Source organism: Poromitra crassiceps (genome assembly GCF_964638095.1).
Source record: "Poromitra crassiceps genome assembly, chromosome: 19".
NCBI classification, from domain to species: domain Eukaryota; kingdom Metazoa; phylum Chordata; class Actinopteri; order Beryciformes; family Melamphaidae; genus Poromitra; species Poromitra crassiceps.
Window position 1 is genome coordinate 6,057,871 of NC_139646.1, and position 14,777 is coordinate 6,072,647.

Here is a 14,777-nt window from a genome sequence, read left to right on the forward strand (position 1 = left end):
GCCGTCATACCTTCCCCACAGTATCAGCTGTTTCCCCAAAACAAAGTGCCCAGGTCGCTTGCAGAGTGCAGCTTACATGGCTCCTCCCCCTGGCTGCATGCCTACCTAGACTAGAGCACAGTAGAGAGGAGCCGCAAGGACCCCCCTGAACTTTCCCCCATCTAAAAAGACGACGTCGGCTGTATGGGAATATTTCGGCTATTGTAAAAACACAAATGGTCCGCGATACCGTGAAACCGTGGTCTTTTTGTCCAAGGTTATCATACCATCAAAAACTCATACCGTTGCATCCCTACATGTGGTACGGAAAAAATATGCACACCATGTTCTCTTTTTGCCAGATATGCATGTGTCTGACAAGATGACATGGGTGTGTGAGTCTGTTCAAGCAGCAGCACTGAACCGTACCACAGCTGGTGGACATAGGCCTCTCCCAATTTCATCTTACACTGAGCAGGTTGAGGGGGGGGGTGAGGCCTTTGGCTGTTTGACAGGATACAAGCAGTGGTGCGTTGTCATCATCTCTACTGCTCAAAGCAGATAATGCACTTCCAAGTTCAAGTTCAAGTCCCCGAAGGACAATTGGTTTTGCAGCATAAGCCATACATACAAAAAGTGCAATTGACGTATACAATACAATACAAGGGTGGTGACCTGAGTACAGAGGGCTAGAAGGCCAAACAACAAGAAGTCTTCACCGACCAACCTGTATGTGCAAAATTACAATATACGCTGAACTCGGTAGCATCTGCTACAGCGATAAAAACAATAGGATTTAAGACCAAAATAGAAAAGATAAAGGATCAGAAACGATAAAAAGATAAAAGTATAAAAATATAAAAGGGGGTAAAGGAGTGCTTATACCTGTTAAGTCTTTATAGGTGGTAATCTATACCTGGAGCCAGAGGGCAGGGGCTGAAACTCTGAGTATAGGGGGTGAGAGCTGTCAGTTAGGATGGCCCCGGCCTTTCTTCCAACCTGTCTATTAAAAAGCTCAGACATCATATTCTGCTGGACACATTCAGAAACATCACAGCGTTTACATCTAGCTCGTTCATGCAGCTGCCTCCATCCTAGACACTAAAAGTACTGAGTGAAGCATATGTTCCTATTAAAGTGCTCAGTGCTAATAATGGTTAGCGATCAGCTAGCGAAGTGACATCTGTCTGCCTCCAGGTTGGACGTGTTGTGCATCCTGAGATGCTTTTCTGCTCACCACAGCTGTCAAGAGGTGATCTGAGTTCTGTCAGCTCCAACCAGTCTGGCCATTCTCCTCTGACCTCTCTCATCAACAAGGTGTTTCTGTCTGCAGTAGGGATGTTCATTTTGAAAAATTTCCATAATCGAAAATTGGGAAAATTAACGATCAATTATCGATTATATTAATAATAATATTTTTTATTTTTATTTATTTTTTACAAAATGAATGCCTATGGCAGAAAATACGAAAGACAACGTGTTCTCCTCAATGAACTCTTTATTTCAATGTGTCTCCTCTCCAACACTGCTGTCCCCGACGCATGCCGGTGTGAATTCCCCATGTTTAAAACAGTTTTGTTGGCACAAAGGCCCATGCCCAGCCAGAAAACTAGAGACTATATGAAGCTCCACCTCACGTTAGTCGGCTGTGCAATGGAGTGGGGCGAGGAGGAACGAATTCCACCCAAACCTAGTCCACAAAAAAAAAAAATAATAATAATAATAATAATAACAATAATAATAACAATAATCGATACAAAAATTCCACATGATCGATTCAATTCCTTAACGATCAATTATCGATTTTCGATAATTGATGAACATCCCTAGTACGCAGAACGGTGTGTGTGTGTGTGTTTATTTTTTCCACCATTCTGTATAAACTAACTTGTGTGTGAAACTCCCAGGAGATCAGTGGTTTCAGAAATACCCAAACCAATCTGGCACCAATGCCATGCCACAGTCAAAGTCACTGAGATCACATTTGTTCCACTTTCTGATGTTTGATGTGAACATGAACTGAAGCTTGTTACAGTGTTCAGGCCTTGAATGTGTTTCTCTGCTCTATTATTGTCAAACTACTTTGGCTTCGTTTGAGTCTCTAGGGTAACATTTAATTAGCACACTCAAGGCCCACCACCAGACACTAGCGTGAACATTTGGTATGGGGCTGATGTTGACATTCCTATGACACTTAGCTTAAAGTCCCTGGAAACCAGAAATATTTCTTTATTATTTCACATTTTGAGTTCATCACATCACAGGAGCCTATGTTAATAAGCCACCAGCCAAATTTGAACGATGATGAACATCGCAAAGTATATACCGGTAAATTTAGGTTTGACAGTCATGGCAAAAGTCATGAGAATCAATTAGTTTTTAGAGTGTATTTTCTCCCGCGGACTGTGTGGGCGTGTCCCGTCTGCAGCAGGGAAATTTCTCTCTCCTTCTCTCTCTCTCGGAGAGAGAGGGAGATAAGGAGAGAGAGAGAAGGAAAGAGACATACATGGGGTGAGTGTGTGTGTGTGTGTCTGTGTGTGTTCGTGTGTGTGTTCGCGCGTTGCTCCGTGCATAGCGTACTGAGAGGAAGAGATCTCTGTTCCGCGAGTGCACAGCGCTACCGTGTGTGTGTGTGTGTGTGCCTGTGTGTGTGAGTAACCTCGCACACACTGCCTGCTCTCTCTCTCTCTCTCTCTCACACTACTCCCGAGAGAGAGAGAGAGCGAGCAGGCAGATAGCGCTGACACACAGCACACAGAGTGGGAGGGAGGCAGACAGACACGAGCGAGCGCTGTGGGGCAAAGAACGGACAAAAGGAGAAGGGCGGATTGCGCGCGTGTACAAAGGTTATATAGAGCTTATGACGTCATAAGATTCTGCATTTGGGCACCTCGCGCACTGCTGTCTTCAATGAGGAAGTACCTTGTAGAATCTTGTAGAAAAGTCGATTTTAAGGCTTTGGGTTGAAAGTAATGTATAATAATTTCGGAGGCACACAATTACTAACATAAGACCCTAAATAACATAGTTAGAACGTTTTTGTGGATTTTGGTTTCCAGGGACTTTAACACATTCACTGCCAGACGTTTTTTTTTTTACTGTAGTTAGCTTCTGCCAGAGGGTTTTTTTGAGGATTCTGGCTCATCTTTCAAGACCCGAGGATTCTTTTCTGCTAAGATTTTGTGAACACACAATATCTCAAAAGAACTAATAGAATGTGTGCTTTCTCTGTCTAAAAGAGTTAGTTTGTAGAGTTAGTAGTTATGTAAGCATTAGCAGTTGAATACAGCATGGTTTCAGTGTCAGAAAAATTATTCAGAGATAAACGGCTTTTTGTGAAATTCGATAGAACAGTCACTTTAACCATTCATTTTTGGCTCTCTCTCTCTCTCTCTCCCTCCCCCTCTCGCTCTCTCTCTCTCTCTCTCTCTCCCTCCCTCTCTCTCTCTCTCCCTCCCCCTCTCGCTCTCTCTCTCTCTCTCCCTCCCTCTCGCTCTCCCTCCCTCTCTCTCTCTCTCTCTCTCTCTCCCTCTCGCTCTCCCTCCCTCTCTCTCTCTCTCCCTCCCTCTCGGGAGGGAGACGCACTAGGTTTAATCCTAGTGAGAGGGGGAGAGGGAGAGAGAGAGAGAGAGAGAGAGAGGGAGGGAGGGAGAGAGAGAGCGAGAGAGAGAGAGAGAGGGAGAGAGCGAGAGGGAGAGTTGCTTCCAACTCCTCCCTCCGTGGGCGTTCTTCTTGGCTGCAGCGGCCGTCACAAGCTTGTCACCAGTCTCACTGCTTTGCTGCTGTCCTGTGCCTGTCTGCGCGGCCGCTGTTTGAGGAAGTCTGGATGGACTCGCTCGCTTCTTGGAGTTTTGGTTGAGAGAAGCTTTTGCGATTCTGGTCATATTTATGCTGCGTGTTTCAAAGTGTGTTCCACCTGTAATCTATTATGCAAATTTGCAATCCCGCATCGCCAGCAATCAGCGCGAAAACGAAAGCGTTTTCCCCCATCCATTTTCATGAGAATGGCTGCTTTTTGCTTGCCTTCCTGTAGTCAGCTGAGCACTGTCGCCACTTAGTGGCTCGGTGGAATGGGTTGTAAATGTTCGGTGGCTCTAATAATTATATAAGAGATGTAAAAGGGTTAGATGCACATCCCACGGTCAACAAAAAAAAAATCATTTTTTTGACGTATTAATACGTCATTGCCAGTCAACCGTTGGATTATTTTTGACGTATTAATACGTCAATGGCAGTGAACGTGTTAACAATGAAGGCTCTCTGCCCTCGCCTGGAAGAAGCACTGGGTTGTATCAGCCTCACTGTTGAACCCTGTCTCTCTCTGTGTGGAATTGTGAGCCCCTTGTCTCTTCTCCTGGCAGATCCCATGGATCCCTGGAGAATCCAAGCGGCTATCGTGTCGGGCTGGTTCCCAACGCACAGAGGAGACCCTCCAAAAGGTCCACAGAGAGACGGCTACATACATAAACATCTAATGGGGTTCAGTTCATTGTCAAACAGTCTTTCAGCAGTTCATGGTTTTGGTCAGAGTCAAGCATTCCATCCTGACAGCACAAACATCTCCCCGTGTGTTTCTCACGGAACCACCACCACGGCTCCCATTGTCCTCCTCATTCCTCTTCGTTGACAGCCAGACTGCCCTCTAGCCAGGTCAGCAGATAACAGTCCAAACCCTCTTATACACACAAATCCTTAGCCTATTACTCAAACGGTGGGGCAGTGGTAGCGTAGCGCTGTCGCCTCACGGCAAGAAGGTCCTGGGTTCGATTTCCCATCTGGGTTGCTGTGGCACCGTGGGCATCCCCCCCCCCCCCCCCATGTATTCAGTGCCTCATGTCCAGGTTGGTTATCTCGTGATAAGGGCCTTTCTGTGGAGTTTGCATTTTTTTCCCTGAGCTCACCTGGGGTTTCCTCCATAACATCAATATGAACCCCCCACTAAAAACATACGGAAGATCGTCATGTGTCACGGCCAGTGCTCCTAGCATTAACAGTAACATTCATCAGAGCTGGTTGTCTAGGAAGTTCTAGCAAAACCCTGGAACCATGACATGATTGTCTTCATCAAACCGAGGCGCTAGCTCACCTGTTAGCAGTCTTGCGTAGCTGTATCTCTGTTTGGCTTGCTGACCGGACAGCTCGGTCAGCTTGGTGTGTCGAGAGCACTTGGCGGTGCTGAGCATTACACTATTCGTTTAGACATTTAATACACATCAATACAAGACGCCTATTCTAACAAACTAAGGAATACGCTTGTCACAAACGCATCACATCCATCTTCTGTATGGACCACGTGCTAAGAGGGAAGGGATAACACTGCTATGGAAGCCGCTGTAGAGCTGAACAGTCACGTGACATCTCTTGCCCCGGAAGTGAGTTTCCCATTAATTTTCTTCATAGACATTTCGAAAAATCCTTATATATATATAATGCATTTTAAGGCTGGAACCAACCAAGCCAACCCGTGACCTACTGAAGCGTGAGTGACCGTAAAGCATTTCACAGCAAAAACAAAGATAAAGACGGGGAATATGTTTTTTCCCGCTCTGTCTCTTTCTTTTGTTTTGGAATCATGTTTCAGCAATTAGATATTATGTAAAATGCATCGTGGAGGACACAATAAACACAATGTTATTGACTGTTGGGAGAGAGAGATAAAAACCTTTTAGCCTGATAGTGTATATAAAACAGACATTGGCCTTATTTAGCTTTAGAACACAGCTCTCTCGAATACTCGATTCTGATTGGTCAATCAACAATATTCACCGGTCATTATTTCTCGACAACCGACCGCTGCTCTGCCACACCTGGATTAATCAGTTGGTAAGAGCATTTTGTCCGCAGACGCTACTAATTAGGCCAACCAGTTGCAGCTGTGGTGTCTTGTGTGCCAATTACGAATGAAACCACTTTGTGTTGAAAACGCTATTAAAAAATCTATTTGAATAATTATTTTTGTCAGATTATTGAATGATTTAGTTGTAGGCCGTGTTCTAAGCGGGATAATGTATACTGAGCCGGTGATTACTGGAAATAATGACCTTCAGGTGAATATTAAATCATTCACCTGTCGGTCATTATTTCCACAGTAATCACCGGCTCAGTATACATTATCCCTTACGTAAATACCCCAATTACTATTACTCACTTTCCAAGTTTGACACACACAGTAGTAAAGGACCAAGGAACAAACTTTAACGTTGCCTTTGTCAACACACATTGGCCAGGTCAAGATCTCAATAACCTCTTCCCCGAGGACTCTTTCTATCAATAACCTCTTCCCAGAGGACTCTTTCTATCAATAACCTCTTCCCAGAGGACTCTTTCTATCAATAATCTCTTCCCAGAGGACTCTTTCTATCAATAACCTCTTCCCAGAGGACTGTTTCTATCAATAACCTCTTCCCAGAGGACTCTTTCTATCAATAGAGGGTATGCATGTGATGTCACAGAGGCAGAAGTCACTGTGGGGTCACGCCCACTGAGTCACAGCAAGACTGAGCTTGAATGCAGTAATCAGCCTAGATAACTGACACCTGCTGCTCAGGGAGGAACTTGACACTCATTTTGACACTCGTTCCTGATTGAGGGGGCGTGTTTCAGTGGGTGTGCATACCCTCTATAACCTCTTCCCAGAGGACTCTTTCTATCAATAACCTCTTCCCAGAGGACTCTTTCTATCAATAACCTCTTCCCAGAGGACAATTTCTATCAATAACCTCTTCCCAGAGGACTCTTTCTATCTGCTAATTATGTCTAAACTAAATGTTGCTGAAGATAAATATTGTACATTTGGGGATGCCCATGTGAGCCCATACACATCAGAGAGGCACTGTTGATGCAATGGCGACAGTTAGCTCTGTCTAGACGCTGGCCATGACAGCAAGAGCAAAAGAAACGGAGTTTGGCAGCTCTGTTCAGTCCACCATTATCACTATTATGTTTTGTTGTACAAGGGAAAAAACATAAGCCAAGAAAATAACACAAACAAGAAAAGGATAGGAAAGTCGTCAGTGAGGTTGGGGTTAAGTAAGGAGTGCTGATCTTTACTAGTCATCAGCTCCATTCAAAACAGTTATCTTGATGTGGAAGGCTCCCTCCCGATTGGCTCTGAAAGCCTGTATGCTAATGAGCTTGTGTTCTCAATAATATGACTAGATGGGACTGCAGGCTCTGGGAAACAGCCTTCACAGCTTGTGGTGTCAGGGAGAAAAAATAATGAGAAAAATCACAAAATACCCTAATAATAATTAGGATATTTCATGATTTTTCTAATTCTAGGTTTAATTAGGGCCTAATTAAACCTCAAACACCATCAAACAGCCAATGATATGTACGTGCTGCTGGTGCATGTAAATGCATAGCTTTATATGGGTATGTGTACATTTACGGTGCAAATTTCTACTGTCTGCATTTTGGCATCCTTAGGGGAATTAGTGCATTAGTGGGGGCAAGGCCTGGGAGAGGGTTTTTAAGCAGTGTGGAGAAATTGAATAGTTGGCGTCAAAATAATACAATTCTGCTATTACCTGTGCCTTTTTGATTGCATGATGCAGGTTAAATGCAATGCATGTATTTAACAGTCTTTTGCGCTGTGAGCTTTGCAAAACTGAGCATGTTTATATGCTTTAAATCCGTATGTACAAGAATGTAGTTAGAATTTTCGTAAGAACACCGCCTAATAATAATGTTTTCAGTGGGGTAGAATTGTTTGCAGGGGTTTGAATATGTGTCCTCCGATTGAAGGGAAGTCCCCCTATTCTGGTCGTCAGTGGTTGACAATCGGACCAGTAAGAATGGTCTCAGTCTAACATTCATAAAGAGCAACAAACAACATTAAGCGCGGCATTCAACGTGTTCTCTACTTTCTGCGGTGAGTGATATGGCTCAACGATTTTGAAAAGTCTAATTGTGATTATTTTGACTGATACTGTATTGCAATTGCGATATGATTATGTCTTTAACAAATATCGTGTCTCTTGAGATTTGGAAGTTGCATTAGGCCATATTGTGATTTCAGTAAAATTCTGATTAATTGTTCAGCCATAGTGAGTGACAGATCAAACGTTGTCTCAGAGTGTAGATAATGCATATTTAATAGTTTGTAAAGACAGATTGCACAGAGAGAAAGATCATGTATGTTTGTATTTATGCTTTGGCAAAATATGCACGAGAGAGAGGCAGATCATTTATGCTCTGGCAACATATGCTCATGTACAGTACATCTGTAAGAAGATCTGTAAGAAGATCACAAAATCCCTTGGAATTATTAGAAGGATTTGTGGACTTCTTAATTTCTCTTGTCTTCTAACTTTATATTACAGTCTAATATTCCCATACCTTTCATACTGTAATATTGTTTGGGCTAGTACCTTCCCCACTCATTTGCATAAACTTTTATTGCTACAAAAACGTTTTGTTAGACTAGCAACATTTTCAAAGCCGTATGCTGAAACTGCCGCGCTCTTTTGTAAATGTGGTGTGATGTCAATTTTTGATATCAACATTTTTCAAACCTGCATTTTCATTTTCAAATTGAAGTATATGAGTACTGACTTACCAGAAAATTGTAAATTATTTTTCATCTGTAATTCACAAATTCATTCTTATCCTACTAGACAAAGCAATAACCTTAATATACCATTGTATCGTACATCCAGAGGTCAATTTTCGTTAAAATATCATGGAGCCAAAATATGGAATTCAAACTTACATTTATTGACTGTTTCTCTATCCCTGTCTGTGTACAAAAAGAAACTAAAAGGTTTTCTAATGTCTGGTAAATTTGGCACTGAGTGAGCTATGGCATTTCTGAGAGAGGTCTAAACCACATTCTCATTTTTATTTCTCTTTTTATTCCTATTTTTTTTATTTTTTTATTTTTTTTATTTCACTAATCTGAATTATCATTGCATTTAATGTTTGTTCAATGTTAATTGAGTAACTTGTATTATTATGTTTTTCTCTTGAGGTGAGATCTTTATATAAACCCGTAGTGGGTTTCTATCTCACCTGCACATGTTTTTTTCTCCAATGTTGTAAACATTTTTTATTTTGTTCTGTTTTCCTTTAATGTGCAAATAAACATAAACATAAACATAATCATGCCTGCCATTTGAATTGAATTGAGAGAGAGAGAGAATATGATTCAAGCATGTTCCTGAATTATGTTATGCTACATTTCAGCTGACTGATATTTACATACCTGTAACTCTCTGGTCTCTTTCTGTCCTCCCTGAGTCTACACTGTCGCTTCATTAAGGAGAGCAACACATGTTATGAATACACTGAATTTGTTTGAATAAATAAATAAGCTACAGGGAGAACATGGGGCTGTTTACACCAATAACACACTAACTTTACGTAGCAAACAGACTTGGATGGCTGTAATTAGCTTTGGCATCCAACAAGCTATCTAACATTAATGTTAATCTACCTGTGCATGTGCTCAGATCATCATGACTTGCCTTCCTTGCTGGACCGTTCAACAAACAAACTTTCAACAAACTTTGACGGTGACGTTTCATCTTTAGCCTGCACAGTCACAGTAGCTGACATCGGTTTGACAGACTTGTTTGAGTGCAGCACGGTGCGGATTGAAAACCAACCAGACAGTTAACGTAATTAGCGTATCTTATCGTGCATTCCTTTATAACTGGGGACTGGTAATCTTACGACTTCAAAGGTCATGAGCTGGGCGGTGACGTCATCAGAGCTGGTATTTCCCATTCCAAACTCGTCGGAGTCTCAGCAGCCCCAACCTCAAAACTCCAAGATGGCTGCGCTGCGCAACAACAGTAGTAGTAATCGTAGTAATATTGTTTAGCACTTCTGTTTTGTTTGTGTCTCATTAAATCAGCTGTACACACAGCACTGCCTAACTTCTATCTGTGTGGACATGAGGCTGCAGTGTTTGTATGCACAAAATGCCGCGAGATGCCATGTTGTCAATTGTTATTGCTAACAATGGCTAGCCTGGCTAGCGACTGGATCTGACCAATGAACAATGAACTTCCCAGCTCAAGTTTTCTGCAAATGGAACGCTAACAAAACGGATGTGATGTCATTTAGCCTCCACATCCCAGTTATTTTGCGATAAAGGAACGCACGGTTACGTACAGTAGTACTCCGGTAAAGCTGTGCGTGACCTGACGTCACTATAGAGGAGCGCTTGTTTCATGCACCATGATAGTTGTAACAACGGGATGCTATTGGACGTACTATGTTCGACGTAATGGGCCATATTCCATTGTGTTTTTAACATTCACAGCGGGCCACTTGAAAACGGCTAACGGGCCACAGTTGGCCCAAGTGCCGTAGTTTGGCCACCCTCGCTCTAGGCAGTACGACAGCACCGCCTGGAGAGGTCAGATGAAAGCAGAGATCTTTACACAGGGCAACGCGTCCTCGGATTCAAAATAACTGCAACCAAAAGTCAGACTGACATTTGAACACAAAGCAGCCTGTAGAAGTCTCAAGTCGCCACTCTGTCCGTCTGTCTGTCTCTCTGCTTGTCTGTCTGTCTGATGTTTATCACATAGCTATTTCATTTTTTTATTTCATCTTTATTTTCTCAGTGTTCAATTCTAGAATTCATTGACAATGTATAATAATGTGAAATATTATTTAATCATGAACTTCCCTACAGCTGTGCAACAATCTCAGACACTGGAGACAACTGTCGCCAAAAGACTCATTCTGACGGAATGGAAGTCCTCCTCTGGGACCTGTTTTGGGCCTATTTTGACGAGGTTAAGAATGACTAGTGACTGAGGTTAGGGGTGATGGATGGCTTGCCCGGCTGGTTTCCCATGGACCCCTTGCAAGAGATCCCATGCACAATATCTCTTACAAGCACATAAGCATCTTATGCGGCTGGTAGCACCACACTGTAATGCTAAATGTCAAGGATGTATGTATTTCTTTTCCTTTTCTTTTCCTGTGTCTGAGCCCGTTTGTTAGTCTGGTTTGTTATTAAATATTGAAAATTAAAAATAAATAAAAAATCTTTAATCAAGTTATTTGTTTAAGAAATCAGCCTTCTGAGTACCTTTGCATAGTCATATCGGTCCAGAATACACATTCCAGGTGAAAAATGCACTACATCGGCCACCATATCAGTAATCATCAGTGAATTGTCCTCTAAAGTCAGTCTGAAAAACACCATATCAGTAATCATCAGTGAATTGTCCTCCTCTAAAGTCAGTCTGAAAAACACCATATCGGTCAGACACGGCTCCTTTCAAATAGTCCTCCATTCAGTGACTCATCTGTTCACTTGGGTCCCATCCACACATATATTGGTGTGCATTAGACCATGGAGGAGACAGAGAAGTCTACTGCTTACAACTGACCCGATCCACTCACAGCACAACCTTGAAAGCTGCACACATGCACACCCACCCGCACACAAACAAAATGGTCAATTGCCTAAAATGTGGTGGTCATGCTTGAAAAGCCACAGATTCCTTACACCCCACTGCTAAACGCAACAACACGCACACCCACACACGTTTCATTAAAACGCCCTGGTAGGCTCAGTTTGGCACAGTGTGAGTCAAGGGAGTTAGAGGGTCTGAGTAAGATCGAGCACGCAACGCACGGCACACACACACGCATGCACACACGCACGCACACACACACACACACATGCACGCACACACACACGCAATTTAAAAAGGAGAAGGGATCAGGTATAAGTGAGAGAGTTAGTTAAAAAACTTTGCAAGATGAAAGTAGCCAGATTAGGTGTGTGTGTGTGTGTGTGTGTGTTGCCCAACCAAGCAGGATTCATTGCGGACAGTTCCATTCCCAGCTGACACTGAAGGAGGTCTACAATTGTCAGCTCCATCTCTCCTCCCCTATCTGCTCTGTCCATTCTAATCCCTTCAGCCAATAAGGGGGACTTTAAATTAGCCACAGGTCCTACAACTTTCCATTGGACGCTGCTGGAATCACACCTGGGTCCAATTGTGCTTGAAAACGTGTCAGATATGGGAAGTGTTTGTGTGAATCAATCTGTGGTGTCATACGGGCGACGTCGCTGCCCTCGGGTTTATTAAATTGGTTCCTTTGTGCCAGACGAGTCAATCCATCACACAAAACAGTTGGAGGGGTGTCTTGCTGCTACCGACCTGGAGGTTGTGTCTCTCCAGTCTCATCTCCAGAATGTTGTTCTGCTCCTCCAGACGCTGTCGCTCTCCCTCCAAATCCTCAATCTTCTGCCTGCAGATTGCATGTAACACGCACTTATTGACTTATTACTGTCTATCACATAGAATGATGACCATGCACCTTTAAAAAAAATAAAAAATAAATCGGAACTTTCTACTTGGCCAATGACCTGTCCCGGTCGTTGCTCCACCCCCTCACATCAAGATGGCGACCGGGGCGAGACCGGCTTGTTTGCAAACCACGTGATCATGCTGTGGGGGCAACCAGCAGCAGGCTACATAGGAAAGCACGAGCAAAATCAGACGAGTTGCTGGAAAAATCGCTTCTCTTCATTGTACAGTATATGGATTATATGTTTTGCAATCTTCTGGCCTGCAGTGTGGAGCGGCATCCAAACATCTTGCATACTCACTTTCCTCAATTCTCCATAGTAGCTCTGGGAAGGCTGCCCCCCAGCGACGTCATCAGAATCACGTGGTTGCAAACAAGCTATTGTGGTCCCGAATCCGATATTCCATGAGACTGGTGTGCTACAGCCAGGGAGCCCAGACACTGGCAAACATTACCCATGCTGTCTGTGAACACGGAGTGATACTGAGTTCTAGGGGTGGGGGGAAAATCGATACAGCATAGTATCGCGATATTCTCGAATGCCAAATATCGTGATATTTTATTATACAAAATGTCAAGTGCATGCAACATTTACGACAGGCTTTTATGACGGTGTTGGTCAGTCTGCCTGCTTGACAATCCCATTTTGCTGCAATAAAAATGATTGAAGTGAGATGAACAGACTAGAAACTTTATCTCTTTAGATAAAACAGATGTTGACAAAGTTTTTTCCTTTGCGGACATCATTTGCAGTTGAAAAAAGGTAATAAATCAGTTCAAGTATACATACTACTGCATGCGCTGGGACGCGTCATCAGTGATGTTAACTGGGGTCGTGGGGTGTTTCGGGTCTGTCAACATCATACACCCTCGCCCAGTAGACCCAGCCGAGGCCGATTACGACCCCGACCCGCGTCCCAGAAGCAGCCGCTCACGGATCAGCCTTCCTACTCTGTCTGCAACGTTGCCCGCGGAAGGGTTGATCACGCCCAATCCGCTGCAATAGAGCTTAGTGCTACACCGCAGTATTGTGAGACCTTCGGTGCATGGAGGTCTAAGGCCCTGTGGCGATAAATCGCAATATCGCAGTACTCAATATATCACAATACTAGCATATCACAATACTATCGTATCGTGACTTAAGTATTGTGATAATATCGTATCGTGGAGCATCTGGTGATTCCCACCCCTACTGAGTTCTGTTCTCCTCTGCAGGCCGTTTTATGGTGGGAGGGGTGGGGCGTTTGGTGATGACACAAACCACCAATGTCACATAACCCAATCGTTCAGCAAACGGGAAGAGCAGGAAATTTGAACTTTTAACTGCTACTAGTGCTGCACGATATTGGAAAAAACGGACATTGCAATATATCTTGTTTCTGCGATATATACTGTGAAGTGAAAAAATACGAGAATTTTCACCAAATGACTTGAATAGCTCATCAAGCCTTGCCGCTTTAAGAAGGTAGTGGGTAACCTGCGTGGGTGACGTAGTAGCAAGAGTTTTTAGCTGCGGCCAGAGCGATTGGCAGGATGCTAGTGTGCTACGTGCTGAGTATTAGGAAAAAGTTATAGCATGACATATAACATGACGTGTTTGAGTTAATTTGCCTTATTACTTGACATCGCACGTCCTGCGATGTGACTATCGCACATTGCGATGACGATTAGGCTTGGGTATTAAGGTATTACCGTATACCGGGGTATTTAGAAAAATACCGACGGTATGATTTTCAATACTGTCAAAACTGTATTCTATCCTTTTTGTTCAGCCAACAAAATAGTCGCAACTGTCCTTGCCTGTGCTGGGCTTAGCCTAAATTATTTTTATTCATTTATTATTTTTCTTTTCTTTTTATTCACCATTTGTAGGCTACTTTTTTATATCTTACTGATAGACAAGCATATACGGGTTACAAGCAACACTATATTGTTTAAGACCACTTTAAACTGAACGTTACAGGCTTGCCAATAACGACGTCCATTCCGTTCCGTTTAATTGTCATTGTCCATTGAGGCCATTTGTGAACAATATCGTGCATGTTTATACAACAGGAACTTAGCCAACAAAATAATTATTTGGAGGTAGAAAATAAACACTTGACACAATTGGCTGGTTACAGACACCCTGAATAGGCCGATCCTAGGGGCATAGCTCTGCTCACAAACCACGCAATGAGGCATGCAAGCCCTGGGTGAGGTCAAAACAGGCTAGCTGTAGGCGTGACTCTTTCATGTCCAAGCCAACCAAGTTGGTAGTGGTTTGTTACAGTGTGTGTGTGTGTGTGTGTGTGTGTGTGTGTGTGTGTGTGTGTGCGCGCGGTACTGTACATAAACAGTGTGCGTGCTCAGTACCTCAGTGTGCTGAGCTCTTCTCTGGTCACCAGAGAGTTGCCCTCGGCAACAGATGCCTGCTGCCTCTTTACAGACTCCAGCTCCAACTCCACCTGCGAAAGGTAGAGAGAAGTTAAAACAAAATTGGGCTGGGTGGGTGGGTGGGTGCACAGGCATCA

General features: G+C 43.3%; 1 protein-coding gene across 1 annotated transcript in view; it reads right to left on the reverse strand.

Annotated features, from left to right (window-relative positions):
* The window catches only part of mad1l1 (mitotic arrest deficient 1 like 1), a 75,854-nt gene that overhangs the window by 36,155 nt on the left and 24,922 nt on the right, over nucleotides 1-14,777 (reverse strand). Inside the window, exons 14-15 of the mRNA XM_083655932.1 lie at nucleotides 14,620-14,711; nucleotides 12,114-12,204 (exon numbers count right to left, since the gene is read on the reverse strand). Of these exons, the coding sequence (XP_083512058.1) occupies nucleotides 12,114-12,204; nucleotides 14,620-14,711 (183 nt within the window). The remainder of the gene's footprint in view (nucleotides 1-12,113; nucleotides 12,205-14,619; nucleotides 14,712-14,777) is intronic.